Consider the following 27,920-nt stretch of genomic DNA (forward strand, 5'->3'; position numbering starts at 1 on the left):
AGAGGTGTTTGAGTGTGTCCGCCCCAACCTTCCTTTGCAGATGGGAAAGCCGAGGCCCAAAGAGGATGTGCCCAGGGCCCCAAGTCTCCTTGCCCTCTCCCCCCCAGTTCTCCTCTGTCCTAACCACGGCGATCTACATCCAGAACGATGGATGGTACCTGTCCTGCATGGAGACATTAGAACAGAATTCTTTTTTTTAAGAGTTTATTTCTTTGACAGAGAGAGCACAAGCAGGGGGAGCGGCAAGCAGAGGCAGAGGGAGACGGAGGCTTCCCACAGAGCGGAGAGCCCCAGGGGGGGGCTCCACCCCAGGCCTCTGGGGTCATGACCCCAGCCAAAGGCAGATTCTTAACTGACTGAGCTACCCAGGCGCCCCTAGGACAGAATATTTAAATTCAAGACTTCCCTGACAATCTGACTTAGTTATGCCCACTTGCTAACTGAGCCCTGGGATAAGAGAGGGCAGGAATGCTATGCTGCTCCCTGACCTCAGGACTTCAACCTCTGGGAATTGGCTCCTCTAGCACTGTCCAGTAACATGCATTCACCCGGATTCAGTAACTACGGATTGAGCTCCCACTCAATTCTAGGATTTGAGGAAACTAGGAAAGAAGACAGAAACAGCCCCAGCCTTCCAGGAGCATGTTATCAAACGAAAGATTCAGAGAAGTAAACTCACAGGAAAACAAAGCTGGGGCATTGCAAAGGGTTTTAAGGAGAGCATGAAAGCAGCTGGTGAGCCGGGATGCAGATGCAGCATAAGAGAACGGAACAGAAAGGGTAGACAGAGTGCAGATAAAACATGACTCCCAGAGGGCCCTAGCCAGTTGCATCCCAGGCAATCAGGAGCCGGGGATTGGAGACCCCACCCCTGCCGTGACATCACAGGGAAGTGGGGTGGAGACGAACAAAAAGGGGGTCCCCCGCCCTGGCCTTGGACTCCTGACAGCCCAGAGTGCCAAGGATAGAGAGATCCTGGGCACTGAGCAAGGGTTGCCTGACTTAAAAGAACAGGCTCCCCATTCCTCAAGCCTCCTCTAAGCTGTCCCCTCCAGGCTTTGATCTCTGTTTCCCTGTTCTGAGGACCTCCCCCTCCTGAGGCCACCATTGGGTCCCTTCTGAGTGACCCCTGAGTGCTCTCTCAGCATGAACTGCGTGTCAGATTTCTTCACCTACGAGACCACCAAGTCAGTGGTTGTGAAGAGCTGGACCATTGGGGTCATCAACCGGGCAGTCCAGCTTTTGATCATCTCCTACTTCGTGGGGTGAGTCCTGGGGCCCTTTGGGTCCTAGCAGGGGAGGGCTGCCGGGTGTCCCGGCAGGGTTGCTGTCCAGCTGCCTGACCCTCTCCTCTCTTCGAGGGAACAGTCTCTACCCTGGAATCCAAGGACTGGATTCTGCTACCCCCATCAGGGATCTGGTCCCCAGATTAGTTCCTTTCCCCAGTAAATCCTCTGGAGTCAGAGAGTGGTTTCTAGGCACACACCCCAAGGGGTGGAATTCCTGCCCTGGTGCCAGCCTCCACCAGGAGAGGTCCCAAGTGACCATCTCCCCTCTCCCTTCTTTCCTGCTCCCACCGGAGAACAAACCACCCTCACCTCTTCCCAGTCTCCTCGGCCAAAGCTTTGGGGTCTCACAAAGTTGGGGGAGCACAGGAAAGGGGAAGGGAAGGCACTAACATGAGGGAGACAGCATGGGTCGATCAGGTCATGGTGGGGTGGGAAGGAGAGAACTGGACTGCTTTGGAATGAGGGATTCCCCTTCTGGCTTGAGGAGATGATGAAAGAATGGGGCGAGGGGAGAAGCCCTTGCTGTTGGAGGGTAGGACAAAGCAAGGTGTCTGCTCCTTGGGAGGGGACGGGGAGACACACGAGCACAAATAACTCAAGGGAAGAGTTGCTTAGAGGAAGGTGGGTTTTCTGAACATGATCCAGGGTCCCTCCTCGTGAATCCAGAAGCATTCCCCTTTGTCACAAAGCATAATTCTTTTTACCATATAACCCATCCTGGGAGCTGCTTAAGAGCCAGTGGTCCAAAAACCTCTCAGCTCCCACCTTTAGAGGCATCCACCACCCCACACACACACGCACACACACATGTATGCACCAAGGGCGAGGGAGCAGACAATGGCTGGGGAGAAAACACAGGTTCCATCCTTCTTGTGATCATTTACACACACCAGTGGGTACCAGAAATGACAGGCAGAAACCCCTAGAGGTTTTCTTTCCCAGTGTGCAGTCCCTGTCTTGCCTGAGACACTGGCTCTGTGTATGAGAAACAGCAAACCACTGACAACAGTCATGAGTTAATTGAGTCAGTCAAAGAAGCCATCCGGTGTGCATGTGGGCTGGAGCTGCACGAGCGCAGGCCTCCTTGCCTGAAAGGTCAGAGGAGTGTATGAGCGAGCGTGTGGAAGAGTGGGCAGGCGTGTGGATTAAGGGATTTTTTGCTTTGCGTGCTTTGTGGGAGCCAGTAGGACTCATTTCTGTGGCTGCTGTCGGCAAGGCTGTGCGTCCAGTGCTCCTCTCAGGGATATTAGAGAGAGCATTCCAGCTTTGGGGTAGGAAAATGGCCTTGACGCTTACGTCCAACTTCGAGGTTTTGTGAGATACGATGTTTTGCAAATGCTCCATGTCCGCATCGGCAGAGGCTGGCTCAAAGCTGGTTTTTAAATGTCCCACGTTCACATGTGTATGCGATGCCGTCGCCGTTTATAGCCACTAGACAGTATGGTGGACGAGGTGAGTCCAAAAGCTGCCTCAGCACATTCCTGGCTCTGCTGGCTCCAGACAGAAAGCTGATAGAGGGTAGACAGCTCCTGGACCGGCCTGCTCTACTCTCCCACTGCCCCTGTCGCTCCCTCATCGTGATATGATCTGATGCTCTGACCCCCAGTACTGGAGCCTGGCCTGTAGAAACAAGCATGAGACGCTCTCTGGCGTCTTGATATCCAACCCCATCCATCTCTCAGCCTGACAGCTCCCCACGGAGCAGCTCCTTCCAGTTACATCCATGCAGCCTGTGGCCCAGCCCCCCCGCCTGAGCCCCCTCTGTGAGCACATGAGCCCAGGCACCATTAGGACTCCATGAATCCATTGTCTTTAATTTAGCAGAAATGTATAAAGCATTTCTTCATGCCAGGCATAGAACTTGGGCAAAGCAGAGAGGGCCCTCAACCTCAGGGAGCTTACGATGCAAGAGATGGATGTTAATCAAACAATCTCCACAAACAAATGTAAAATTTCAACTGAGGCTCAAGACTTGAAGAAGAGGTGCACAGTGCTGGGAGAGCGGCTAGTATGGAGATTCCTGACCTGGTCCAGGAGCCAAGAGAAGGTTTTCTGGAGATAAGATGCCCAAGCCAAGATCTGAAGAGTGAGAGCAACCCAGGAGAAAAAAGGGAAGGAAGAGGGTTCAAGCCAGCTCTGCAAAGGGAAAGAGCCAGGCAAATGGGGACAAGAAAAGAAGGTCTCTATGGCTAGAGCAGAGGGAGCAAAGGCAAGGGTGGTTGTAAAATGGGGGTGGGTCACACCCAGCCAGACCTCAGACACCCTCAGAGCTTTTGTTTTTACACAGGGCCAGTGGATGGGAAGTGTGTATGTGTGTGTGTGTGTGTCTGGGGGCAGGGACAGGGAGAGACAGACGATGAGATCTGAGTTGGGAAAATCACTCTGGCTAAGTCACCAAGGGACTGGAGCAGGCAGGAGGATAACCTGTTAACGGCGCGGTGCAGTCATGTTGAGAGAGACAATGGTGGCCTGGACTCAGTAGAATTTGGAGGATTTTTAATGCTGTGACATCAACAACTAACTAACGGTTGAATCTCTTCCATAGTATCCCTGCGAGGTAGACCAGATGCGGTCTTAGGCGGCCACATGTAACAGGAGCCAACTGTGTCTCTTATGCATGGACCGCAACGCGGCCGCTCATTGTCTCCACATGTGCTCTCACCCCTGCACCTGCCTCTGCTGCCTGTCTGGAGTTGACACCACTTCATGCCTGGTGTCCCCTACCCACCCAGGTGCACAGAGAGGCCAGTGGTGTTTCTCCCATGGCTTTCCCAGGGCCCAGTGGCAATCCCCAGTCTCCTCTGTGCGATGGAACTTCCTAAGAGCCAGTCTCTTTAGGGGGTCCTATGGGGAGCAGCAGAGGACACAGGAGATCCTGGGGACTGAGTTTCCCCGAAACTGCTGTTGCACGGCCTGAGCTAGTTTGCAGAGCCTCCTGGAAGGAAGCCACCTCACTGCAAACCGGCAGAGGGGCATTCCCTCCCGTCTGATGCTCCGTCATCAGAAGCACCTGTGGCAGTTGATGGTGCCTCAGACCCCTCACACCCCTGCTCTCCCCATCCCTTCCTCCCCCTGCAAGGCCTGATCCACAGACTCACTATTTGCACAGCTGGCCCGTGTGGTTCATAATATTCAGCCTCATTTCGATTCTTTTTTGTAAGATTTTATTTATTTATTTATTTATTTGAAAGTGGGGGGTCAAAGAGAGAGAGTGGGGAGAGGACTAGAGGGAGAGGGACAAGCAGACTCCATGCTGAGCATGCAGCCTGATGCGGGGCTCAACCCGCCGACCCTGAGAGCACAACCTGAGCCGAAATCTAGAGTCAGATGCCCAACTGACAGAGCCACCTCAGTGCCTCAAGCCTCACTTTGACTCTTATGAAGAAGCTCAACAAATACAGTGCTTAAACAGGGGAGCTGTTCTAGTTTAAAGAGAAGGGCCTGGAATTCCACCTTCTTGGCCCACCACCCCATCGCTTCAGCCCAGGGTGGCACCCTGAGGCACCCCGCGGGACACCAGGTGATGAGAGGATGGTGGGAAGACCTATTGGAACCCCCATCTTATAGGTGCAGAGAGGAGCGCCACTCTTTCCCCCACCACACCTCTCTGCAACCCCATGATGGGGAGACTGTGAAACAGGACACTCTGGTTAGAAACCTCGCTGTGACACTAATAGGAGTGGGGCTTTGACAGGTCACCATCCATCTCTAAGTCTCTAAGTATCTGGAAAATGGGTTTAGGAATGCCTATCCCAGGGAGTTATGGCAAGGAGAACATGTCAAGTGCCTTGCCTGAAATGGGAGACTCACTAATAGATGGCAACTATCACCATATCCTAGATTCCCCGGCACACCTCCCCCTTCCCCACCACCCAGCTCACACCTTCCCAAGAGACCCCTCTCCTCCTGGCTCCCACAGCACATACTCCCCACGCCCACTCCCCGGGCTCCTCCCTGATTCCATGGGGGTGGACAGAAGGGTGCCAGGACGCTGCTCTGGCCTCCTTCCTGCACATCCCACCTGCCAAGGAGCTGCCACCCGCCTTCCGCTCTATAAATAATAAACCAGGAACATGAGAAAAAAAATAAGTCAGAGCAGCCGAGTAAATGCCAAGAATTGAAGGCTTAGTCCTGCCCCATCTCCTCAGCCCTGGCCTCTAGAGACAGACTCAGCCCCTCTGTTCTGGAAATGAAGCATCCCCTTATTTTAAGCTGCACTGATGACGTCCTTGGGCCCCAAGGGGCCACAGAAATTCTTCCAGTTATTATTTAACTCAGAGAGTGAAGTCTGATGTGGCCTCTCCTACCCCCTGGCATAAGAAAGAGCTTTGAAGGAGGAGAAATGGGAGGAAAGAGATAGGTTAATTGTTCTTCGAGCCCTAGGGCCTTTCCTCCTAAGACTTTCCCAAGGCTACAGATGTTCCTCTCGGGACCAGCAGGGCCAGCCGCACAGGGACCAGGATCCCATTCAGGATGTGAGGTGGTTCTGAGCAGTCTGCCTGGGTGGGAACCCACCTACCGGCTTGGCAAGTTAGCACAGCACTCTGCACCTCTGTTTCCTTATCTGTAATATAAGGAGAACAACAAAGGAGTCTCACTGGGTCGGGATAAGGACCCAATGAACCCTTAACCACACAGAGCACTCAAGTGGGATGTTTTGGTTAGATGATAATAATCTGAACCCTGCTTCTCATTGGCAAATGTTCCTGGACTTTAAGGATAGGGTAAGGGGCCTTAAGAAACCGTGTCATTAGATCACCACTCAGAGATGTGTCTCTTCTGTGGCCAGGCACACTGAGGCTCCAGAGGGCATGTTTCAACTCCCACTCCGGACAGAGGTGCACTGAGCTGGGAGCAGGGAGATCTGGGTCCTCAGCCTCACTCCCTCCATGGCGCAGGGCCCCTGGCCGTGAGCTGGAAATACTCATTTGGACATAAGATGGTGGATGAGATTTCTATGTGACCCAAACTTCCTTATGAGACTTGATGAAAACTCTCCTCTTCTAAAAAAGAAAGAAGAAAAGTGCTGGGAAAGGAAAGCACACAGGATCACAAACGTCCACGCATCCCCACAGGCAGGGTGCTCCTAAGAGCCTTCTACAAGCCCGTGCCCCCTCCGAATGGTGCATTCCTCAGGACACTGCCTGCTCTAAGGCAGCAACAATAAAACAGGGGACAGGTTAGGAGTTGTCTGTCCACCACCGCCGGCTGTGACTCCACCCTTTCAGTCCCACTCAAGGGAGCTTTTGGAATTCAAGCGCAGGAGGGAAGCCCCATGATGGGGATAACTCCCAGCCCTCTCACTGAAAACTGAACAAAGAGTCTCTTGCAAATACCAGCCTGTGTGCACGTGAACTTGATGGGCATGTGCCCATCCCACAGGTCACTATGGCTACCAGCATGACCCAGGAGCTGTTCCCCTCTATGGGGACCTCAGAGTTCATCCAATCCAAACACCTCCCAACTGAATGCATCTCCTTGAGTCTTCCCAGGCATGTGGAACTCACCACCTCCCACAACTGTCTGCTCTTGGACAACTTTCTGGGGTTGGAAAACTCCTGGGCTTGAAGTCCCAACTCCCTCCTTATAAAGTCCTCAGGTCAGCTTCCCAGCACAGCACGTGCCCAGCTTTGTGTTCTCTGCACTACACAGTCTCCCGTTCCTTCCACTCATCCTCAACCTTGTGCCTTCCTGGTTAGCAGGCAGAAAATGACCCTTGTCCAGCATTTCCAAAAGCACACTCCCCGATTCTAGAAGAGGTCACCAGTGTTTCTCCAAAACTAAGAGTGTGTGCGGCACGTTCTGAACTCATTTGATGACCTTTCTCGTTTGTACAATGGGGACAGCAACAGCATCTGCCTGCCAGCGTGCTGTCTGGAACGGATAGGACTGGTCACGGGCTGGAAGCCTGCTATGGAGACGGAGAGTGGCTGGAGCCTTGAGGGCTGTGATGAGAAAGGCAGGCCCCTCACAGAACTGCAAAGGGAAGAGTTGCCTGTAGGCTCTTCTTGCTGCTGGGGGAGGCTGCCCTAGTCCAGGGAGGGGGGTGCCGGTGGAAGGAAGAAAAGAGGCCCTCCCAGATTCTGGCCGCGGGAAGGAGGCAGTACAGGTAAATGTCCACTGGGTGGCAGCACGCTCCAAGGAATAAGATTTGCAGCCTCTGCCTCCTACCTGCCCGGGAAAGGCTCAGCCCCTCCCTTCCTCCTCCATCCTTCTCATCTGGCGCCTGCACAGAGGGAGACTTCTCCAAGCACCCAGCTCCCAAATGCCTTCAGCGACTTGTTTACTGAACACCTACTATGTGCCGGCACTTAGGATATACCCATGAGCAAAGCCTGGGATGCTCTGGGTCAAAGGCTTAAGACCCTCTGCTCCTTCTCTTTCCAGTTGTCTGCCAAAGAGGCGGCCTCCCAGTCTGCGGGAATGATGATGCATTGGCAAAGGGGTGATGTCGCCCTCAAGGGGGTGAAAATTTGTTCTTGAGGGATTAAAAAAAATCGTACTCTTCTTATGTGTAAAACACAAATAAATACACATACAGCACATAAGCTGATATCTGTAGTATTAAATTTTCAGGTTGGGGGAGGGAGGGTGGTAGGGAAAAAAGTCTACAAATGGTCCTGAAGCAGGAAAAGGGAAAGATGGGAACATACCACTCTAAGCCAACCCAGGGCAAGGCCTCTCACCTCCAGCATAGGCCTTCCCCAGGCCAGACACCCCATGTGGTCTAGTGTTGGGGAAGGAAACTTTTCCCAGCCTCTGTCCGATGGGCCTAGACCCTCCTCTCTTGCTCTCCCCCTATTCTCCTGCCCAGGTGGGTTTTCTTGCACGAGAAGGCTTACCAAGTGCGGGACACAGCCATTGAGTCCTCTGTCGTCACCAAGGTGAAGGGCTTTGGACGCTATGCCAACAGAGTCATGGACGTGTCTGATTATGTGACCCCACCCCAGGTATGGCCCCCCATCCCAGGGCTACATGTGGATGTCCAATGATGGGGCAATACAAGGAGGGTGTCGATGGGATTCCCCAAACCAGTGGTATCAGTGATCAGTGAAACCCCTCCCCAGTGGCCGGGGGGAGGGCTGCCCTCCAGATCCGTGATCAACACAACACAGAGAGGAGCAGGAGAAGCAAGGTGGGTGGATGGACTTGACTTGAGCCCACCTCTGCCCTTTATTAGTCCTGTGACCTTGGCCAGATCTCTTACCCTCCACCTTAGTTTCCCCACCTGTAGAATGGGGATAACAGCAGTACCCACCTCATAGATTGGTACTGGTGCATTTTTTTCTCTCCCTTCTCCTACCAAGGGCACCTCTGTCTTTGTCATCATCACCAAGATGATAGTCACTGAAAACCAGATGCAAGGATTCTGCCCAGAGGTGAGGGGAGGGAGGGAGGCTGGATGAAGCAGGGCAAAAAGAAACCACTGTGGGTGGGGAGCGATGGTAGGGAGGGGCGTGGGTGCACACAGAGGCTGGAGTTCCAGCCTTGGAGCTGTGTCTCAAGATCTCCGCCTTCCAAAGGCCCCTGGTTACCGGGAAGCACTGGGAGCCAAAGGGCTCATCCAGGGCCAGCGCAGGGTCCCACACCCACCTGCAGACCTGTCTCCCCACAGAGCGAGGAGAAGTACCACTGTGTATCAGACAGCCAGTGTGGGCCTCAGCGGTTCCCGGGCGGGGGTGAGTGCAGCCCTTCTCCACCCCCTCACAGCCCCAGGGTGTTAGTGGGACCCTGGAAGGTAGCATAACCCCCATGGCGGACAGAGCGGGAGCTGGCCTGTTCCTTGTCATTTTTCCAGCACTTAAGGCACTCCCTGTGTGCCAGACATGGGGGGCTGCCCCTGGAGAAGTTCGCAGCCCAGGGATGGTGGTGACAGACAGGCGTGCATGAGGGAGCAAGTGCTGTCATGGGGGAACCATGAGCACTGGGGAAGGGAGAGGGATTGGTTCTAGGTAGGGGACCCCACATGACTTCCTAGAGTCAGCAATGTTCTAGATGGGCCCTAAAGGATGACAAGAAGTTGGCAGGATAGAAGGGCTTTTAAAAGGACATTCTAGGCAGAAAGAATAGCTACAGCAAAGACTTGGAGGCCAGGAGGAGTACACTGTGCCCTGGGAACAAGAACAGGGCCTTTGGGGTGGCTGGGCCTGGAGGCTGTCACCTCCCTTTGGCTTAGTCTAGGGGTTGGGAGGAGCAAAAGATGAGAGCTCAACAGGGTTCCTGTACCACGGGTCCACCTCCCCTGCCCTCCCTGTTTGTCCCCTCCCCTGCAGGATCCCTGAACAGGAGGTGGTCCCTGATGAGGGGTGGGGCGGGGATGAGGGAGAAGCAAAGGTCCAAGCAGGCACCCAGCATATGTGGCTCCCCATCTCAGGTATCCTTACGGGCCGGTGTGTGAACTACAGCTCTGTGCTCCGGACCTGTGAGATCCAGGGCTGGTGCCCCACCGAGGTGGACACAGTGGAAATGTGAGGACCCTGCCCCAGCTCTCCTTTGCCAATAGGGAGAGCTCTGCATCTCTGAGCTTGCAGAGAGTCTCAGAGGTACCCCTAGTAGTGTCCACTCCTGGGCTGGGAAGTGGCCTCAGGACGGCACCTTTCCCTACCTCACCTGCCACTCTCCTCCCCCTGGCCCTCAGGCCCCAGAGAGGCCATGAACAGGTGCCTGGTGGGAAACATCCACCAGGAAAGGTGGTCCCTGGGGCAAAAGCCCTTTGTTTCTTTTCCCTTTCCTCGTCCCCAAAAGCTAAGACTCTCTTGTTCTCCCCCACAGGCCTGTCATGATGGAAGCCGAGAACTTCACTATTTTCATCAAGAACAGCATTCGATTCCCCCTCTTCAACTTTGAGAAGTGAGTCCCAGCTCCCTCCCTAAAGAGGAAAGTGGGGCACCCATCCCACCCTGCCAGCTCAGTTTCAGAGGGTGGAGAATCCTGTCCACATGGCTCCCCACACTTGCTCACCCTCTGCCCATCTCCCTGGGGCTTCTATTCCCAATCTCCCACCTGGCCTTGACCACCCAGTACTAGGTGGGCTCTGGGGCCAACCTCTCAGCCAGCCTCCCGCCTTGGGGCTCGGAACCCACAGACGGGAGCTCTGCTGGAGGCAGGTCAGGCACAAGTTCAGCCTGGGCCTGGAACCCGGATACCTCCAAAGGTCGGGGCCGAGGGCTTTCTTTCTTCCTCCCACATCAAGCCCAAGCAGAGGTGTCCCTTTGCCACTAGTTAGTTAGGAGTTCATTGACTCCTTCACATGCAAGTCCTCGGTAGGCATCAGGCGTGGGCAAAGCACAATGCCAGGCACCACGGAGGTGCTGAGAGAACTCGGGTGTGACTCTTACCCCCTGGGACTCCCAGCCTAGGAGCTGGGGGTATGAGATACCAACACACTCAACCCTGATATGGAGAGAGGGGGATAGAAGTTGCCGGGAAGATGCAGGAACAGAGGTGACAGAGCCCGCGATCGTCCCAGACATCAGGTCCCAGAGCGCGCTGCCCAGGCGGGAAGGCTAAAGACCTGTGCGGTGCCTGTCTTCCCGCCAGCCCTGGCCTTGCTTCTCTCCTCCGCAGGGGAAACCTCCTTCCCAACCTGACAGCCAGCGACATGAAGACATGCCGCTTCCACCCTGACAAGGACCCCTTCTGCCCCATCTTGCGGGTGGGGGATGTGGTCAAGTTTGCAGGGCAGGATTTTGCCAAACTGGCCAGCACGGTGAGGACCTAACCAAGGACCGGGGTCCCCTTTGGCAGGTGGAGGGTGGAAATACCCGGAGGGCAGAGCAGCGGCCGCGCAGCAGCGCCACCTAGTGGAAGCACTCCGGGCCTGCAACTGGCTCGGGCCTCACCGTGTGCTCCCGCCCCTGTCCGGAGGGCCTGCCTCCCTCACCCTTCCCGCCAAGCCAGGTCTCCCGTTCCCACCGTCACGCTTGACCTTAGAGCGCTGAAAAAGCCCGTACAATGGGAAAGTGGATCCTAGATTGCTGCTAAGGGACGCAGGACAAAAGCAGGATCTAGAGCCCCAAAGGTCCACACCCCTGACTGCCGTATGTTGTTTACTAAGGAATGTCTGCCAAATCGCTTCCCTTCCACGTAGAGAATGGGAAGAACCACGCGTCTGTGTGTCACGACCCCCAGCCCCTACCCTGGCAGGCGGTGGAGACAGCCCTCCTCATAGTTGGACCCTTCCCACAGGGTGGAGTCCTTGGCATTAAGATCGGCTGGGTGTGCGACCTGGACAGGGCCTGGGACCAGTGCATCCCCAAATACTCCTTCACCCGGCTCGACAGCGTTTCCGAGAAGAACAGCGTCTCCCCAGGCTACAACTTCAGGTAATCCCCGGTTTCCTGGGGCCTTGGGAGGAGGAGGCAGGAGCTGTCCTGAAAAGTCACACCTCCAGCAGCCATGCACATGGGGAAGAAAAGGCCCCACACACCCCCATCGGTGTTGGCTCAAAGTCAGGAAGTGCTTTCTAACTGTCACCGCCAGGAGACTGATAGGCCAGGTCCGCAGGCAGGGCACGTGACCAAGGTCTCCCAGTAGAGCGTGGGCTGTGATTCTGAGCCTTTCTTAGCTCCGGTTCGAAAGCCGTCATGTGCCCAAGGAATGCCCTGGCAGCCCTTCTCAGGTACCTGCATTATCTAAGGTTTCTTGATCCACAAAGCAAGGGCTATAGTGGGATCAGTTTACAATATGGAAAGTTTGTCTTTCTGTTCATAACCAGGAAGTTCCATCTGAGTCACAAATCACAACTACCATGGTCATGAGTGCTTCCACGCCGTTCCAAGCAAGAGCTCAAGCCGATCTATCAATATCATCTAGTTTCAATCTCCAATGGCCTTGAGCCATAAGGTATTTCCCCTGAGGGCCCCTCCCATCAACCTTGCTTTGAAGAAAAGGAAGAGAAAACCCAGGGTTACTGTCTGGAACCAGTTGAAGCTGACCAGCCCTTGACCTTCTGCTATCCTAATGTCCCCGTCTAGGAAACGGCAATAGGATCGTTATCTCTGTTCTGTTTCGCCCTCGATTTTCCAAGACCCTGAGATTTCTGGGAGGGCTTTGAGGACGTACAACGGTGCTATACACTAAACAGGGGACGTTGGGGAAATAGGGATCAGGGGAAAAAAGTACACGTAAGAATATGTTTCAGTTACACATTTAAAGAATTGGTACTCGAACTTTCTAGGTGGTGGTGATGTTTTCCAACAGAACGGCAGACGGAAGCAAAAAAATAATCATTTCACCTTTTTCTTACCTTTATTTGTAGTTCTAAAAGTATATGTAAAACTACATCCCATTACCCTTTATATTTAATAGTTTAAAATATATATGTATAGTCTCCGGAGAGGAGAATTTTTTAAAATTTGAAAGTGCTTTCATAATCAACTCCAAACTTTAAAAAACCATAGGAAACAACACATATTTTAAAGTAGGTTAAAAATACTGTTCGGCTCCCTGGCAGAAATTGGCATATTTACTCAGTGGGTACATCACAGAGAAATCAATACAAAGGATATTTGTATGGTGTCTTAAAATAGCAACATATTAATAAAATTCTCAGGATCTCAAATGCAAAGTTTTCATCTTCGTAACTTCCCTGTGGCCAGTGGGAATTCTTCAATTTCCCAAATAACTTACTTGGCAGGAGAGCGTAGGAAGAATGTTAACTACAATGAAGCCCCCAACTACGGGTGCCACACAGATTTAGAAGAGGCTCTTTGATCTAAAGAAGCTACGGTGTGGGGTCCTCCACCTCCAGTTCTCAATCTTGGGCTTCAGCTGCCCCTCCACCCCGACTCCCCTTCCTGGACCCCCCTCTGCCCCACCCCACACAGCAAAATGCGAGGTGGACTTGGTCCTAAACTAGCTTAGGCTGTATTTGGGCAGAGAGATCCAAGGATCCCTGAGCCTAACCACCAGGGGCTCATGGGAAGCTGTCGGAGAGATGTGGACCCAGATAACTAACCCCGTCACCAAAGACCCCCAGGCCAGAGCAGGAAGGGGCAAACCTGCTCGTTTTGACCTCCCCCCCACCCCGTAGTTTAAAAGAATTTCCAGAGCACTAGCATGGGGGGCTATCTGGCAGCCGTGACGAGAAGAGGGCTCCTCCCAAGCCCCCTAAGGTCCCTCCCCTGGGTGCCCACCCACCACCCTCGCATTGCCTTCAAGCCACTGGCACCGCATGGAGCCCCGAGGCTGAGCTAAGTGCCCACGTTGGGGAGGCCACAGAGAATAAAGGTCACAGCCAGGTTTGGCACTGCTCTGTCTGATAACGGTAGAACTTCGGATCCCACAAATCTGATCTGTGGGCACCGTACTCATCACCCTGGGTGCCGAGGGTTTCATGTGCTTTGGCGTGTTGTTCCTAACCCGCTCTGTGAAGCAGATGCCACAATCCCCCCATTTCACAGACGAGAAAACAAAGACTTGGCGGAATGAGACAAGTTTCCCCAAGTCACACAGCCAGTAGGCGTGGGAGCCTGGACACAAACACATTTTCCTGGATGATTTCCATGCAGCCAGGAAGGCTAGGGACATTCACATTTGTGAATACTCAAAAAAAAAAAAAAAAAAAGCCCATTTGGTTGATACTTTCGTTGCTTAAAAACGAAGGACCTGCGGTCCACAGAGGCTAGAGGACTAGCAGCAGCTGGAGGCACAATTCAGGGTCTGGCTTTCTGTCCCCCAAACAAATTTGTCTGCTGCTCCCTCTCTATCAGAGGCCAGAGTTTTTCAAACGTCCTACTGTTGCCATTTGCTCTGGAGGAAATGCAGTCATTCAGCCAAGAGTCAGCCTTGTTTTAATCTGCACATTCAGACAAGAGGCAGTAGAGATTCTCATTTCCATCACTAATTACTTCTGCAGCTCCTTTCCAAATGCCCCCCCCCACCTTGCTTCTTACAGCTCTTGGCCCGGAGGATCAGAGATTTAGAGAATTTGCAGCCACTGAGGACCCCTGGGGTACCCCTAGGCTGAGGTGACTGGTTCACCACTGAAGAAGCAGAAAGTCCAGAGAGGATGTGACTTGCCCAGGGTTACAAGGGTATCCTGAGGAGCCTTCGAGGTCAGCTACATGTACATGTAGCTACAGCTCTAGCTACATCAGTCTCACTGTGACATGGCCCCAGACATGGGGCCCCCTTCTCAAGATGGCCGGTCCCTCATTGACAGCTCCAGGGATTGGAAAGGTGACCTTGTGTTGAGTCAGACTGTGAGTCCCTTCAACTTCCACCTAGATTACCTGGTGCCGTCCACCTAAATTAATCTTTATTTGTGTGATCTCCTGAAACTGCCATCTGTCCCTCCCTGAAACTTGGTGGAAACGTTTTGTTTTTACTCCTCTATCTATTCCATATGGCTAACTCTCCAGGAGCCACTTTAATTCGGTACTTTTCTGAAGCCTCCTTCCAAGCCCACTGAGAGTGTGACATAGGTGGGTCCGACAGATTAGTAGTGGGCAAAGGACAGCATTTCTGAAAAATAAGAACTGGCGAGAGTCACCGGGACCCCAGGGGCAGGAGGTGTAGACAAGGGCCTCTTGCCTCACAGGGAGGCCCTCCATTCGCTGGAGCAGGATTTTAACCAGGGACCGACCTCCCCAAAGGCGCTGGGATCAGGCAGTGGTACATGTGAATGCAAGTATTGTGTCTTTGAGCAAGCGGGTGTGTTTGTTAGGGGACCAATGTGAGTCTGTAATGTGAGTGTGTAAGTGTGGTATGTGCCTGAGTGGGGAGTGTGTGTGTGTGTGTGTGTGTGTGTGTGTGAGGGTGTTGGTGAATGTATTTGAGAGTGTTTGCGTATATGGGGGGGAGATGGTACAAAGACAGATTAAAAATACTGTAGCAGTCAGGGTCCCAGCAGGAAACAGATGGCGCATGCAGAATGGGTAATTTGAGGAGAGTTTAATAAGGGGACTGTTTCAAAGGTGTGGGCAGGGTGTAGGGAAACCATGAAGGATAGCGCAGGGTCCGGGACCAGCGACGGGACACAGGTGACTGCCCAGGTCTGAAGGGCAGAGAGCAGGAAGCAATTCCTAGAACCCGAAGACACGCTGTGGGGACAGGAGCTGTGACTCGGCCAAGCCACCAGCGGAGGTAGCCTGGGGCAGGGTGGGGAAGGCAGGCACGTGAACCCAGCGATTTCCTCCATGAACACTCAGAGGTCTCTAACCCTTGTATCCCCTGGGTGAATTCATGGACCAGATGCCCACTAAGATGCAGATATCCATCCACATGAGCAGTTTTGCAGGCATTTTTTTTGCTTTAAAAAAGCCAATTTATTTCTACAAGTAAGATATAAAAACATCCTCAGAATAATAAATCCAAGCGATCCTGATACATAGGAGGGACGATGTGGAGACTCCCTCTCCTTCCTCCAGTCTCTCTCCCCTTATAGGAAGTTAGCATCTTGGACAGTCTGGCGGGCTTCCCTCCAGTGCTTTTTCTCTGCATTTATGAGGCATAAAACTCCAGGGCTCTGAAGATCTTTAAAAGCCCATCCCCAGACCTCAGATTGAGAGCCCCTAGAGTTAGGTTTGCAAAGCCTTTCATGCCTATTTTGACAGGATTCACAGCTCACGCCCACACCCCCGTAGTAGGCTCAGGAAGACAGAGACGTGCCCAGGATTCCACAGCTTAAGCAAGAGGGACACGGGGACTCAAACCCAGGGACCCGATCGATCTGTAGCCATTGCTTCCGGCATACCTTCCACCGTCACATCGTTTGCAACCACATCATTTGCAAGCAAGCGTGAGAGACAGGCCCAGCCGTGATGGCGGGAACGACGGGGCAGAAGCAAAAACGGTGCATTTAGCGACATCAGATCCGTGTTTCTCCTCCGAGCCCTCCGAGCCCAGGCAGCTTCGCTACGAAAAGGCAAGGCAGCTTTGGATTTCCTGTCTTGGTGTCTGGGACAAAAAACACTCGTTCAGCTGCTAGATGTTCCTCATGCTGGAGGTGTTTCTAGTGACGGTTTCGTGTTGGAAATGTACCCACAGCAGCTTTCCTGGAGCTCGGAAATTTGGCGTCTTCCCTGCTTCCATGCAGAAACGTGCAGATCAGCAAGATCTTAGGCCAATTGAATGAGAAGGAATCGAAAGTGCGCCCTTGGCTTTGAGCATTCTTTCTGCAATCTGGGTTTTTCTCCTTCCAAAAGCCATAGAATATGTGTTTTTAAAAGCAGCCACTTTCCATCATCTCCGCAGAGACACTCGAAGGCCCCTGTGATGGGGGTAGATTTTGCCTGCCTTCGCCATGATCCGTTTTCCTCTTTGTTTAGGTTCAAGTGGGAGGAGAGGCCATCAGAGCGATCCCGAATTTATACAGCCTTTTATAATTTTCAGGTCTAGCCTGGCCCCACGACAACCAACTCTGTTGGTAGGAAACAGCAGCTAACCCTCATCAAACACGTCCCGGTGAACCAGGCAGGTGCTCTCTGCAGATTATCTCATCGACTCCAAAGAGAGAGAATTTTATAGCTGGAAACCTAACATTCAGAGGTTTCATTATCTGCCCAAGACCACACAGCAAATAGTGCTGGCCTGGAATTTCCAATTCCCGCAGCCTCCAAGCCTGTGCTGGTAACCACGAGTATCCTGTAGGACCGGTATGGTTATCTCCATTTTACAGACAAGGAAACTGAGGCCAAAGAGGTTACTCCCAGGAACAAACAGCTAGCCATCTGGCGCTCAGCTATCTCTTTCAGATCCATGTCCGTTGATCCTTCCCTGCCTCATTCAAGATGAACTAATAGCAATATTTATAAAAAGATCAACCACTAGTCATTGCTTAAGTGCCTGCCCCTGGAGCTGAAGAGGTTCCCAGAACGTGCGTAAGTAAATATGGCTCGGGGTCTTCTCTAAGGGAAGGCGTCCCAGCCTGCTCCAAGGATGCTGCCCTACCCCCACACAGTGAGTCTGCCAGGAGATATTTTCCTATCAGTATAAAATCAACTGTAAAAGTCTATTTCAGCTGGCAAAATCACTTCTCACCAGGCAAAAGCTTTGCGGAGAACACCACTTCCTTCACTCAGACAACTCAAATTCCAGGCCCAAGTTTTCCCTCACGAGTCCGACCCAGATCCTGCAAGTTTGTTGCTATTTTTCCTGTAACAGTTACGTGTCCTTGCTTTAGGAAGGAATTTCCATCACTCTATGGGATCGTTTCTAAACAGATGTCTGAGAGCTTCCAAGGGGTTCGTACATCGTGATAAAAACCTCCTCCCTTCAGCAAACGTTTATCGACTGCCGACTTCTGCAAATGTCAGCCCAGCATGGAGAAGCGCTCCTGCAGGCCAGAGCCACCCAGGGCTGAAATTGGGCTGCTCCGACAGGCAGCGAGTTTCCTCTCTCTGGAGGGGTCCAGGCAGCGGCAGCAAACCTCTCCTGGCTAACGAGGGGAGGGCTCTGAAGACGCCTTCCGATGCCAGATTCCGTCAGGCTTTGTGGCTGATACAAATACAATGGAGACCAGTTCCTGTGATCACATTGAAATGATAAACCTGAACCCAAGAACAAAAGATTTATACGAAAAATATTTCGTGCTGGAGCAAGCCGAGAAAAAATAATTATTCATCTTAAGATGAAGCAAAAGTGAAGCAGAGAGAGCCCGGGCTGCGGGGCAGGAGGCTGTGTCTCAGGCCCCGCCGCACATGCTCAGTGTGATTTCAGCAACTCTCAGCCCCTCCATGGGCCTCAGTTTCCTCCTCTGTGAAATGGGCTGTTTCGAGGTGATAAGTTCCCGTCAAGCTCTGAAAGTCTGAATGAGTGCATGTGGGTGCCTGGGGAAGGTGCTGGCGGCGGCCGCGAACGCGCGCACTCTTATTTATAGACCCGTCACGTCCGAACGGTAGCTTCCACACTGCCCCGCGCAAGCACATCTGACAAGTGATTTATTACGGTAATTGATGTTTGTACTTCCTCATTCTTTATCTGTTGCTGCTCAGGGCCCAAGATCACGTGCACGTGCGCGCGCGCACGCACACACACAAACACAAGTGTCTCAGCCCTGTCAGGCCTCCGCTTGTTGGATTCTGGGCTGTGTTGGGCTTGTCCTGTCTGGTCTCAGCACAGTTATCTCTGGGAGGGTCCCCATGGGTACGCCCCTCTCTCCGCGGGGGTTTGTGGAGAAACTCACCCAACAAGGGAGCTGAGACTCTCAGAGCCTAACGGAGCAGGAAGCCACCCCCAGCCCCGCAGCCCCAGCAGGAGGAACGGGAGCCCGGCCGAGAGCTGGGGTCCCTGACAGGAGACACAGTGGGCCACATACCCACCATCTTCCCGCCCTTGGGCTCCTCCAGTGCCCCCATTCCCTAAGGCCCCCCATTAACCAGAGAGGAAGGGAGGCAGGTCAGCCGTGGAGAGTGGTGGCCACACCGGGGACTGTCTGGCTTCCTTCCACTGCTGCCGGCAGCCAAGCCCGCAGCAGCTCAGCTGTTCCCCAGGCATCAGCTCTTGCCTGCTCACCGAGGCCGCCCTTGAGTCTCCTTCTGGCTCGTCTCTCGGGGGGGGGGAGGCAGGGGTGGGCATTGGTGTTCAGATCCCAGCTAGGCCCCTGGCAGGCCCAGGAGCTTTTAGAGCCACCGGCCAGGCTTCTCTCCAGCCTGAGGAACACCATATGACGTGCACTGAAAACTCTGAGCTTCACAGCCAGCAGCTCACGGAATCCTCCGTCACAAGCCCGCCACTCTCACTAGTACCCCCATTTCACATCTGGGGAGACTGAGGCTCAGGCAGACGAAGGACTTTCTCTCGGCTTACATGAGCTCATTCAGAGCCACAGTTCAAGCCCCAGGACTGTCTTATTCCAAAGCCCCTCCACCAACAGCTGCACCACCGAGCGGTTGATGTGAGGCCTGAATGAAGGAACAGGTGTGCGAGCCTCCAGCCTAGCGCTCAGCATGGGGTAAGCGCAGCCCGCAGGTTCTCTCTCTGCTCTGCCCACCCCTATTCCCCTCCCCAGATCCCATCCAGCCACCTGCCCGATCTATCGGAATGTTTTCTACCTGATGCTTCCACCTTACACTGGCTCCACCTGAAGAATGGGAGAATTTAGAGAAGGAGGAAACCCGGAGGCCGATGTTGGTGCTAAACTCATTCTGGGAGATGTCAGGAATCCACTGCTGCCTTCAGAAAGCAGTTACCCTGCCCGTTACTGCCCCAGGGAGGCCCTCGGGCAAAGGCAGTGAGATCTGTTGCACGGTCAGTGGTGCAAACTGTGGAGTGCAGTCTGCTGCAGGTACCGAGCAAGAGGCCTGGGTCCTGCAGGGGCCGGAAAGGTAACACAGGATTCCACAGCCTCCGCCCACACCGATAAATGGCTCTGGAGAAAAAGGAAACAAAGGAAATACCTGTTTCACCCTGTTTGCCCATTTCTGTGGTGTAAATACACCCCCCACGTCAATTTCAAGCTACAGGCTTGAGGTCGCAGAATGTGGAACTGGGACGCGATGCAGCCAGTGTCTCTACCGCCCCAGCAGGTGGACCCAGCCTTCTCCACCTGTCCCTGTCCTCCAGCCCACCAAGCTCCTGCAGCTTCTTCAGGGACACCATGTCCTTTCCCAGGACAGGGCTCGTGGGCCCTGCAGCCTGGAAAGCGGCCCCCACCTCTGGCCTTCGCACCTTTCAACCCTCCATCCCTCAGGCCTCAGTTCCAACGGTGCTTTACAGGAAGCCTTTCTTGGCTCACAGCCTCGGTCAGACGGTCTTCAGTACATGTGCTCTTCGAATGGTGCTCTGTTCTCTCCGGCCCTGACATCAGACTTTAGCTATTATGGGGGTGTGCTGTTATTAATATTTCTCTCCCTCAGATGAGAGCAGACCTTGCCAGGGTGTCAATAGGGTCTAGCACAGTGCCTGGCATAGGGTAGGTGTGCTCTCAGTACCTGCTGGGCCCTGGTGGATGAGTAGGAGTTTTCAAGGCAGGAAGGGAAGGAGAGGGGAACAGCATGGGCCCAGGCAAGAAGGCCGTGTCTGCAGGGTGTGTCCAGGAAACCCGAGAAAGCAGCCGGTGTGGTGTGGCTGGTACTTCTTGCCAACAGGCAAGGAAGGGGGACTGGGCCGGGCTGGGTGTCGGTGGTGTCGTTCTCGCCGACCATGTTTCTCAGCCAAGAAAACCAAAGCTGGAGAGGTAGGAATCGGGGGATTTGGGAGAAGTCAGGGCTGGCCAGGGTGTCCTTCCACCCATGCCCTTTTCAGAGGAGGAGGCTGGGGGATCCTTCCCACACTCCATGGCTCTAATGTTCTCCTCTGAGCCAAGGACACTAGGCGTTGAGACCCGCCTTGCCAATCCAAAAGGGATCCCAGCTGGAGAACTGAAAGAAATCAGCCACAACCTAACAGAAATCAGGCAACAAAAAGCAGACTAGAATGCTGGCTCACTAACTCTGGCACTGGACTCCCTGAATTTGAATCCCAGGTTTGGAACTGACTATTGGGTTTGCAGACCTTAGACAAATTGCCTAATCTGTGTTTTCCTGCTTCCTCATCTGTGGAATGGGAAGAACAACAGAATTCAACTCCTTGGGGCTGGGTCTTAAAAGAGATGGTAAGTGTTAAAAAGCACTTGGTACAGTGCTGGGCACATAGTAGGTGCTCAGTGTGTGCCTTCCCTCCCTGAGCACTGTTCCTCCTCCTTTCTTCCTCCCAGGAGGAAAACCAGTCCCTGCCAACCGTCCTGCGAGGGTGGGTGGTTGGTGAGATAATGATCTTATCATACTTCTTGCCTCTTGGAAGGCAGGTGCTGGAGAAAAACCAAGTCCGCTTTGGTTTTTCTCCCTGTTCCTTCACATTCCTCCCCAAGATAAATTTAGCCAGCCTTCACTTTGAACACAGTGCCCAGGGTGCTGACTTTTTGTTCTCTGAGTCGATGTGAGAGCATTCTTCATGGCTGCAGCCCCAGGCTGGAATGCAGACTTCAGGAGCACAGTCCTGGCCCCTGCCCTGCCCCAAACACCTGTGACAGTCTCACCACCACCCTCGACCCTCCCGGTCCCCGAGGACATCGGGTGCCACATCTCCCAGACAGGGAACCTGAGTTCTCCAGTGACGTGGACAGAACGCAGAATACAGAAGGGCTTGGAGATCTGGTTCCTTTCCAGCCACCCGGAGCTCAGAGGCAGCGTTCAGGGTTAAGAGCAGAGCCTGGATTCCATCTCCGGTCAGTTACCTTCTCCTCCCTCTTCCCACCTGTAGAATCACTGGGTCTGGGAAGCCCTCTGCTGCTGCCACCCAGACCATAACCTACCACAGCTTTAAAGTTGGCCCAGCCCCTCTCCTCTCCCCTTGTCCTCCAGCTCTTCGGTTCTTTGGCTAAGGTAGTTGGGCTTCCTTCGGTCTTCTTCCTGGGGCCCATTTTTACTCTGGGACTCGGTCTCAAGAAGATCATCCTGCCTTCTCTACCTCCATCTTTGGCTGCAATGTCTACAGGACACACCTTCCCAGGTCGGGCACCCTGGGGGGACACTTTCCCTCACTGACTACCTTTCAGGCTTACTCTTCAGCCCGGGACAGCAGGTGCACCGTGTGGGCACACATGCTCCAGCCATGCCCAGGCACAGGCAGGCAGGAAAACATACAGTCCGACTCCTTCCTGACCCTGTTAAACTCTTCTGTTCCGACCCTCCGATGGCCTGTGGATGCCTCCCACTGCGGAGCCCACCGGGAACCGGAGGGCAGGGAGCTTGATGGAGGCAGGATCTGCAGACCAGGCTCCCAGGCCCTGCAGAGAAGGGCAGGCAGAGAATGGATGTGGAGGGACAGCCAGAATACCAGGATCGCGACAGTGCCTGTCTTAAAGGGTGGGTCTTGGTGTTTACCCCTCTCACTAACAGACCCACTGAGGGGTGCATGAGTACCCCCATGTCATAGACATGAACAGTGATACTGTTCTGAGTCACATGAAAGGGGTGGAACCAGGATTTAGACTCCTTTCTTCCTGGCTGCAGAGTTCTACTCAGCCAGAGCAGACAGTGGCTGACATTGTATGAGTTTCGATGACTCTTCTCCAAAATGACCTTGCTCCCATGCCTGTGACCCCTCTGCTGTCTGTGCCCTTGAGCCGAGCATTTCCCTCTCCCTGCCCGAATGCAAATAGCCCTGGGAGGGCTGTCACAGTCACAGACACCTGCGGGGAAGGAGACTCCTCTCTCTGTGCGAGAGGCTTGGGAATCCGGGCATCATCAGAAACACTGAAGGGGAGACAGCTGGCACCAAATAAGAGCCATGTCAACCCCACAGAGTTATGGGGCTTTCCAAGCCCTTTCACCCCATCATCTCACTTAACCCTTGCCGTGCTTCTGGGATCCTGGCGTCAGGAGCCTGTGTCGCCGCTGCGGGTCCATTGTAGTCCCAAGACATTACACTTCGCTGATTAGTCTAGAGTTTTGCCTATGATGGGTGGGGCCGTAAGGGGCATGCACTGGCTTCAGGCAGACACCATTTGCACTCCTAGTGCTTGTGAAGCCACAGGCAGTCCCTTCCCCACCCCTTCCCCCGACATCTTCACAGTGAGGTGCTCATGCCCCCACTTTGAAGATGATCATTCTTACCTGTCCCCCGCACGGCTCCTGGCACGCAGCAGTCCAGCCAGAGAAGGGGTAGAGGATACAATCTTGGGCAACTCTAGCATTAGTCTCAGCCCCTGGGTGACCCTGGACTAGTCTCTTAACCTCCTCAGAGCCTCGCTTGAAAAATAGAGCAATCACATCCCTATCCCGCAAGGCTTTTAAAAACCACTCTATAAATGTATTTCTTCAACAATAATAACAGCCAACAGCAGTAAGCATTCCCTGGGTGCTTACTGTGTTCCAGGCACTGTTCTAGACCCCCGGGGTGTGTGCTTTCACTCAGTTCTCACAGCACCCCTGTGAAGCAGGACTTCCATATTATTCCCAGTCATAAAAGCGGAAACTGAATCTCAGAGAGGTTTAGTTACTGGCCCAAGGTTGCACAACTGGTAAGTGGCAGAGCCAGGCTTTGAACCCAAGTACGCTGAGAAGCCTGTGGGGAGGGGACCATCTGCAGTGAGTAAAGCCCAGGGATACCCAAACAAATAAAACCGAAGAAGCCTGGAGTCCAGCAAGACTCAGACTTTTGTACACACTACAATCATCTAGGGAAATTACTTAAAAGGCAGAGTCCTGGGCCCCAGGCACAGAGATGCAGGTGGGGCTGGGAAGCTGCCTTGGTATCAAGGCCCCAGGATGACTACGCAGAGGGTCAGCTAACCACACAGGGAGGACCGTGGCTGGTGTCCAGCAAACCACCAGTGAGATGCTCAGTGAGTGAGAGCTGTAGGCTCCAGAGGACCCCGACGCTTCAGGGAGGAGCCCACAGTGGGACCCACCTTCCACCTCTGGTTTCCAGGTTTGCCAAGTACTACAAGATGGAGAATGGCAGTGAGTACCGCACACTCCTCAAGGCTTTCGGCATCCGCTTTGACGTGCTGGTGTATGGGAATGTGAGTCCTTGTGCCGGGCAGATGGGGGGAGGACAGGGAAGGAAACCCAGACCAGTCTTGGGCCCTCAAGAGCCTCCTCCTGGGGTGGGAGGGCAGGGTCCTGCCACTGACCAGCTTTGAGAGCATCCATGAGTCACATCTGTAGTCTCTTCACTGCTACGGTCAAGGGTTGGGGCCTCCTGGTCGACCAAGAGCCCTCTGCTCCACCATCTCTCTGGCTGGGAGTCCTCCTTCAGCCTCAAGCCTCAGGACCTCGTGCTGGGCTCTCTGCCCACCCGCTTTGGTCTCTTCTCTTGCAGGCTGGCAAGTTTAACATCATCCCCACCATCATCAGCTCTGTGGCCGCCTTCACCTCCGTGGGAGTGGTGAGTTCAGCCCCTCTAGCCTCAGACAGGAGGCCTGTCAAGGTGGGGCTCCAGGTGGGGGTCGGGGTGGGGGAGTGGCCCAGGTATGATGCCCTGCTTCTGCCTAGAATGGAAAGTCCAACCTCTGGCCAGGTGCCTCAATCTCCCTCATCGCCTCCCTGCTGGAACACCTCCAGTCACAGAGAGCTCACTACCTCCCGCAGCAGCCTCCCCGACTGCGGGAGTTTCCACCTGGTACCAAGTTCCTGCTCCCCCACCATGAAGGTGAAGGAGGAGACTCCAGGGTTCCACAGACCAAAGGAACCAAGCCCTGCTCCCAGGGATTTCTACCCCCTCACCCTCTGCTTCTCCCACCAAGTCCTCTCTCTGCATCTTGGTCTGCGGTTACTGCCAAGAGCTGAGAGGTGGGTGATGGAGGCATCCTGCAAAGCCCCAGGACGTTTTTCCAAGTGGAAACATCAGTCAGGTGTCTTTGGAGGACTCGCCCAACCCTTGGCCTGCTGTCTGCCTGAGGGCAGTCCTCCCCACTGCCCAAAGGCTCAGCGGCTGCTGGAGCCTGTGCTTCCTGCCACACTGAGCCTGCCCTGCCTCTCCTCCAGGGGACTGTGCTCTGTGACATCATCCTGCTCAACTTCCTCAAGGGGGCTGACCAGTACAAAGCCAAGAAGTTTGAGGAGGTGAGATGGAGGGGAGGGGTGGGGAGGCATGAGAGGTAGAGAGACAGTGCAGGGACTAGCTGGGCACCCCTAGACCCCAGGGACTCTCAGTGGCTCCCCCTTCTGGGGGCTTCTTAAGGGGATTCATGAGGCCTCAGCGCAAACTGGGGGTCCCAAGGAGAGGGAGTTGGCCAAGAATGGGCTCTGCAGGGCGGTCTGTGGGTCCTCACTGCTGACAGCCCGATCCATTCACTGTCCCCTCTCCATTTCTGGGGCAGGACAAATTCTGCCATGGGTTAGCTCAGGTTTCAGTTGGCCCATGAGGTTCGTGGTTGTTCAGACTGCTGTCATCACACAGTCTTGCTGGAGCTCCCTGATAACGGGGCCCTGAGCCCCCACTGCCACTTCTGCCAAGCAGAGTCCCATGGCAGGGGGAGTCTTGCCCACAGCTAGAGCACAATAACACCAGCGCTTTGCCTGCAGGTGGACGAGACGACGCTGAAGGTCACTGCCTCGGCCAACCCAGAGTGCTCCAGCGACCAGACCACTGAGGAGAAGCAGTCCACAGATTCGGGGGCCTACTCCATTGGCCACTAAGGCCTCTGCCAGGGCCCCAAGCTCATCCATGGGCTCCAGGCCTCCCGATAGGGCACCCCACCTGGGCAAGGAGGGATGGAAAGGGGAGGGGCTTTCATTTCTGCTGCTCACCCCAGGAAGCCATGCTGGACCCAGGGGTCTGGGCCTCCCAGTGTTCTGGCAGAGAGGTAGTACCCCCTGCTAAGACCTCCATCTCCCTTCACCCCTTGCCTTGCCCCCGTCTGCCTCCCAGGACCCCCAGGGCAGCAGCCCCTGAGTTGTCCCCCTTCTGAAGAGTAGAGAGCATAATAGTAATAGCAAGTGGCCACAAGGCATTGCCAAATGCCGGGCAGCGTCACACACATTATCTCATTTAACCCTTAGAGTCATCCTATGAGGTAGTTATTAGTTTCCCTGTTTTGAAGGTACACTGAGGCCCCGAGAGACTGAGTCATTTGCCCAAGTCCACACAGCCAAGAAGCAAGAGGACTGGGATTTGAACCCAGATCGAACTCCATCACCCACACCCCACAAGAGAAGGGTGAACTCCCGGGGGTGGCCACCCCTGCTGCTTCAGCCTCCCCCATGGTGACCAGGATTAGGTTTCGCTTAATGAAGAGTGAGCCCCATGCTTTCAGCAGGAACTCAGGCCCTGGTATAGGGAAGACCAGTTAGACAGGGATGCGGGTGGACCTGACTTGGGTGGATCCCCAGTTCAGAAGGAAACAGGAGGCATGACTTAGCTCTGTACCCAGCCATGGGTCTCTCTCTGGGACCCCCACATAATCCCACACATCGGGACACCCCCCCCCAGCAGTGGAATTAGGGCCCCCACAAGGTGGGGCATGATTCCCCTGACCCAGGCCCTTGTCTCAGCAGGCTGTGCTCCTTTATGACGCTGGTGAACAGGCTCCAGGGAGGCCCAAGGCCCTGGGAACAGTGGCCAGCCAGGCTGCCCCCCCACAGGGTCCTAATGGGTGGTCAGCCTTCAAAGGCTAGAACCTCTCTTGTCCCTCTCCCCTATTTACAGATGAGCAGACTGAGGCCAGAGAGGGGAAATGACTTGGGTCACACAGTTAGTGGCCAAATGAGAACCCAGGTGTCTTGGCAAGAATAAGGGGCCAGAGAGGCCACTGGGGGATCCTCTAGTCCACTCACACCTCTGTCAGCCTGGCGCCCCCTCCCCTTGCTGGGCTCTCCCCCTGTGAGAGGCAGAGCTCAGGAGCAGACCCAGGTCTTCGGAAGCCTGAAGCATATACAGTTTGGGGCATCATCTCAAAATAATACAAAATTAGGTATTAGAAGGGGCTCATGCATGAGGGCGGCCCTGAGGGATGAGTTTCATTAGCCCACAGTCCATCACCTCTGGAAAAGTTGGAGTGCAGGCATGACCATGTGGCCGGTGCTGCAAGGACGTGCCAGGAGGTGGAGGGCTGCTCCCTCTGCTGAAGGTGCAGGGAGATGGCAGGAAGGGGCAGGGGCAGCTTTGGGAGTCATTTGGAAGGGACTACTTTGGGAGCAGTGGGCACTTGCAAAGGCCTGACCCCAGTGATTCCCCCCTCCGGGGAAGAAGGGGTCAGATTCCATCACGAGAGGCCCGTCACCCCTTCCCCGCTCGGCCTTCGCCCCCACCGCATCCTCAGCCTGGTAGGATCGCTCTTCCCCGGGGTAGCCTCGAGCATCAGGCAATGTCCAGAGATCTGACCAGCAGAGACGTCAGTGGAGGCCTCGTGCTGCACCCGCGAGACCCACAGGCATCCCAGCAGGAGTCGCAGGCATGTTCCCTGCAGAGGAGACCGAGGCAACCGTGTCCTCTTCCTCTGGACGGGTGTGGTCCTCCCGCGCGTGGGGCAGCCACTTCCCCTGGCCCGCCAGCAAGTGTGTGAACTCCGGACAGCGAGCCTGCCGTGTGAGCCACAGGAACCTGAGCCAGATTGGCTGGGCCCTGCTGCATCGTGGCGGACTTGGCACGGTCCCCAACCTGACCACACGCCAACCCTGCTGGGGTTGCTGGGGCTTGTCACTAATCCTGCTGGATAGAAAAAGAAATCTGGAATCCATGGAAGTTTGAACCGGAGCACATACTCACTCCTAGCAGTCATTGTGTCTGTAATTACTCAGCATAAAAGCTAACATTTAGAGATAACTCACCACGGCTGAGCATTGGGCTGGGTGCACGACAGGGGTCGCCTACTGTGACCCTCCTTTAATAGCAGGGGACTGTGGCTTGGTAAGGGGAAGAGACTGAGCTGGCAGAGCTGGGCCCCCAGCCCCAAGCTTTATGGCTCCAGAGTCTACTATCTTGACTTCTAGGCCACGGCTGTCTGAGAAAAACCAGGACACCCGTGGGCCTCTTCTTTTCTATATGTGTTGAGCTAAACCAAGTGTTTAGGCAGCAGTACCAAGAAATCTGCAGAACCTCAAGGTTTCATATCACAGAGTGGGTCAGACAGCCCCCTCCCTCCACCTGGTGGCTATGCCATCTGAGACACGTGGAGGCCAGGTCACAGGGCAGGGAAAGGGGGATTCGAGGCTTGCAGACCCCGGGAAGTTCAGGACCCGAAGAGCTTATGGCACGTCCAAC

The 27,920-nt window shown here is 54.4% G+C and overlaps 1 protein-coding gene across 1 annotated transcript; it reads left to right on the forward strand.

Annotated features, from left to right (window-relative positions):
- Positions 1–296: 296 nt before the first annotated feature.
- On the forward strand, positions 297–27,514 carry P2RX3 (purinergic receptor P2X 3). The gene is made up of 12 exons (XM_047693841.1): positions 297–1,265; positions 8,104–8,239; positions 8,597–8,668; positions 8,905–8,968; positions 9,664–9,757; positions 10,062–10,139; positions 10,857–10,998; positions 11,478–11,614; positions 23,646–23,739; positions 24,039–24,104; positions 24,704–24,781; positions 25,244–27,514. Exons 1-12 carry the CDS (start codon positions 1,147–1,149, stop codon positions 25,355–25,357), a joined length of 1,194 nt encoding a protein of 397 aa, XP_047549797.1. The 5' UTR covers positions 297–1,146; the 3' UTR covers positions 25,358–27,514.
- Positions 27,515–27,920: the final 406 nt, after the last annotated feature.

The sequence above is a fragment of the Lutra lutra genome, chromosome 10 (assembly GCF_902655055.1).
Source record: "Lutra lutra chromosome 10, mLutLut1.2, whole genome shotgun sequence".
Lineage (NCBI taxonomy): Eukaryota > Metazoa > Chordata > Mammalia > Carnivora > Mustelidae > Lutra > Lutra lutra.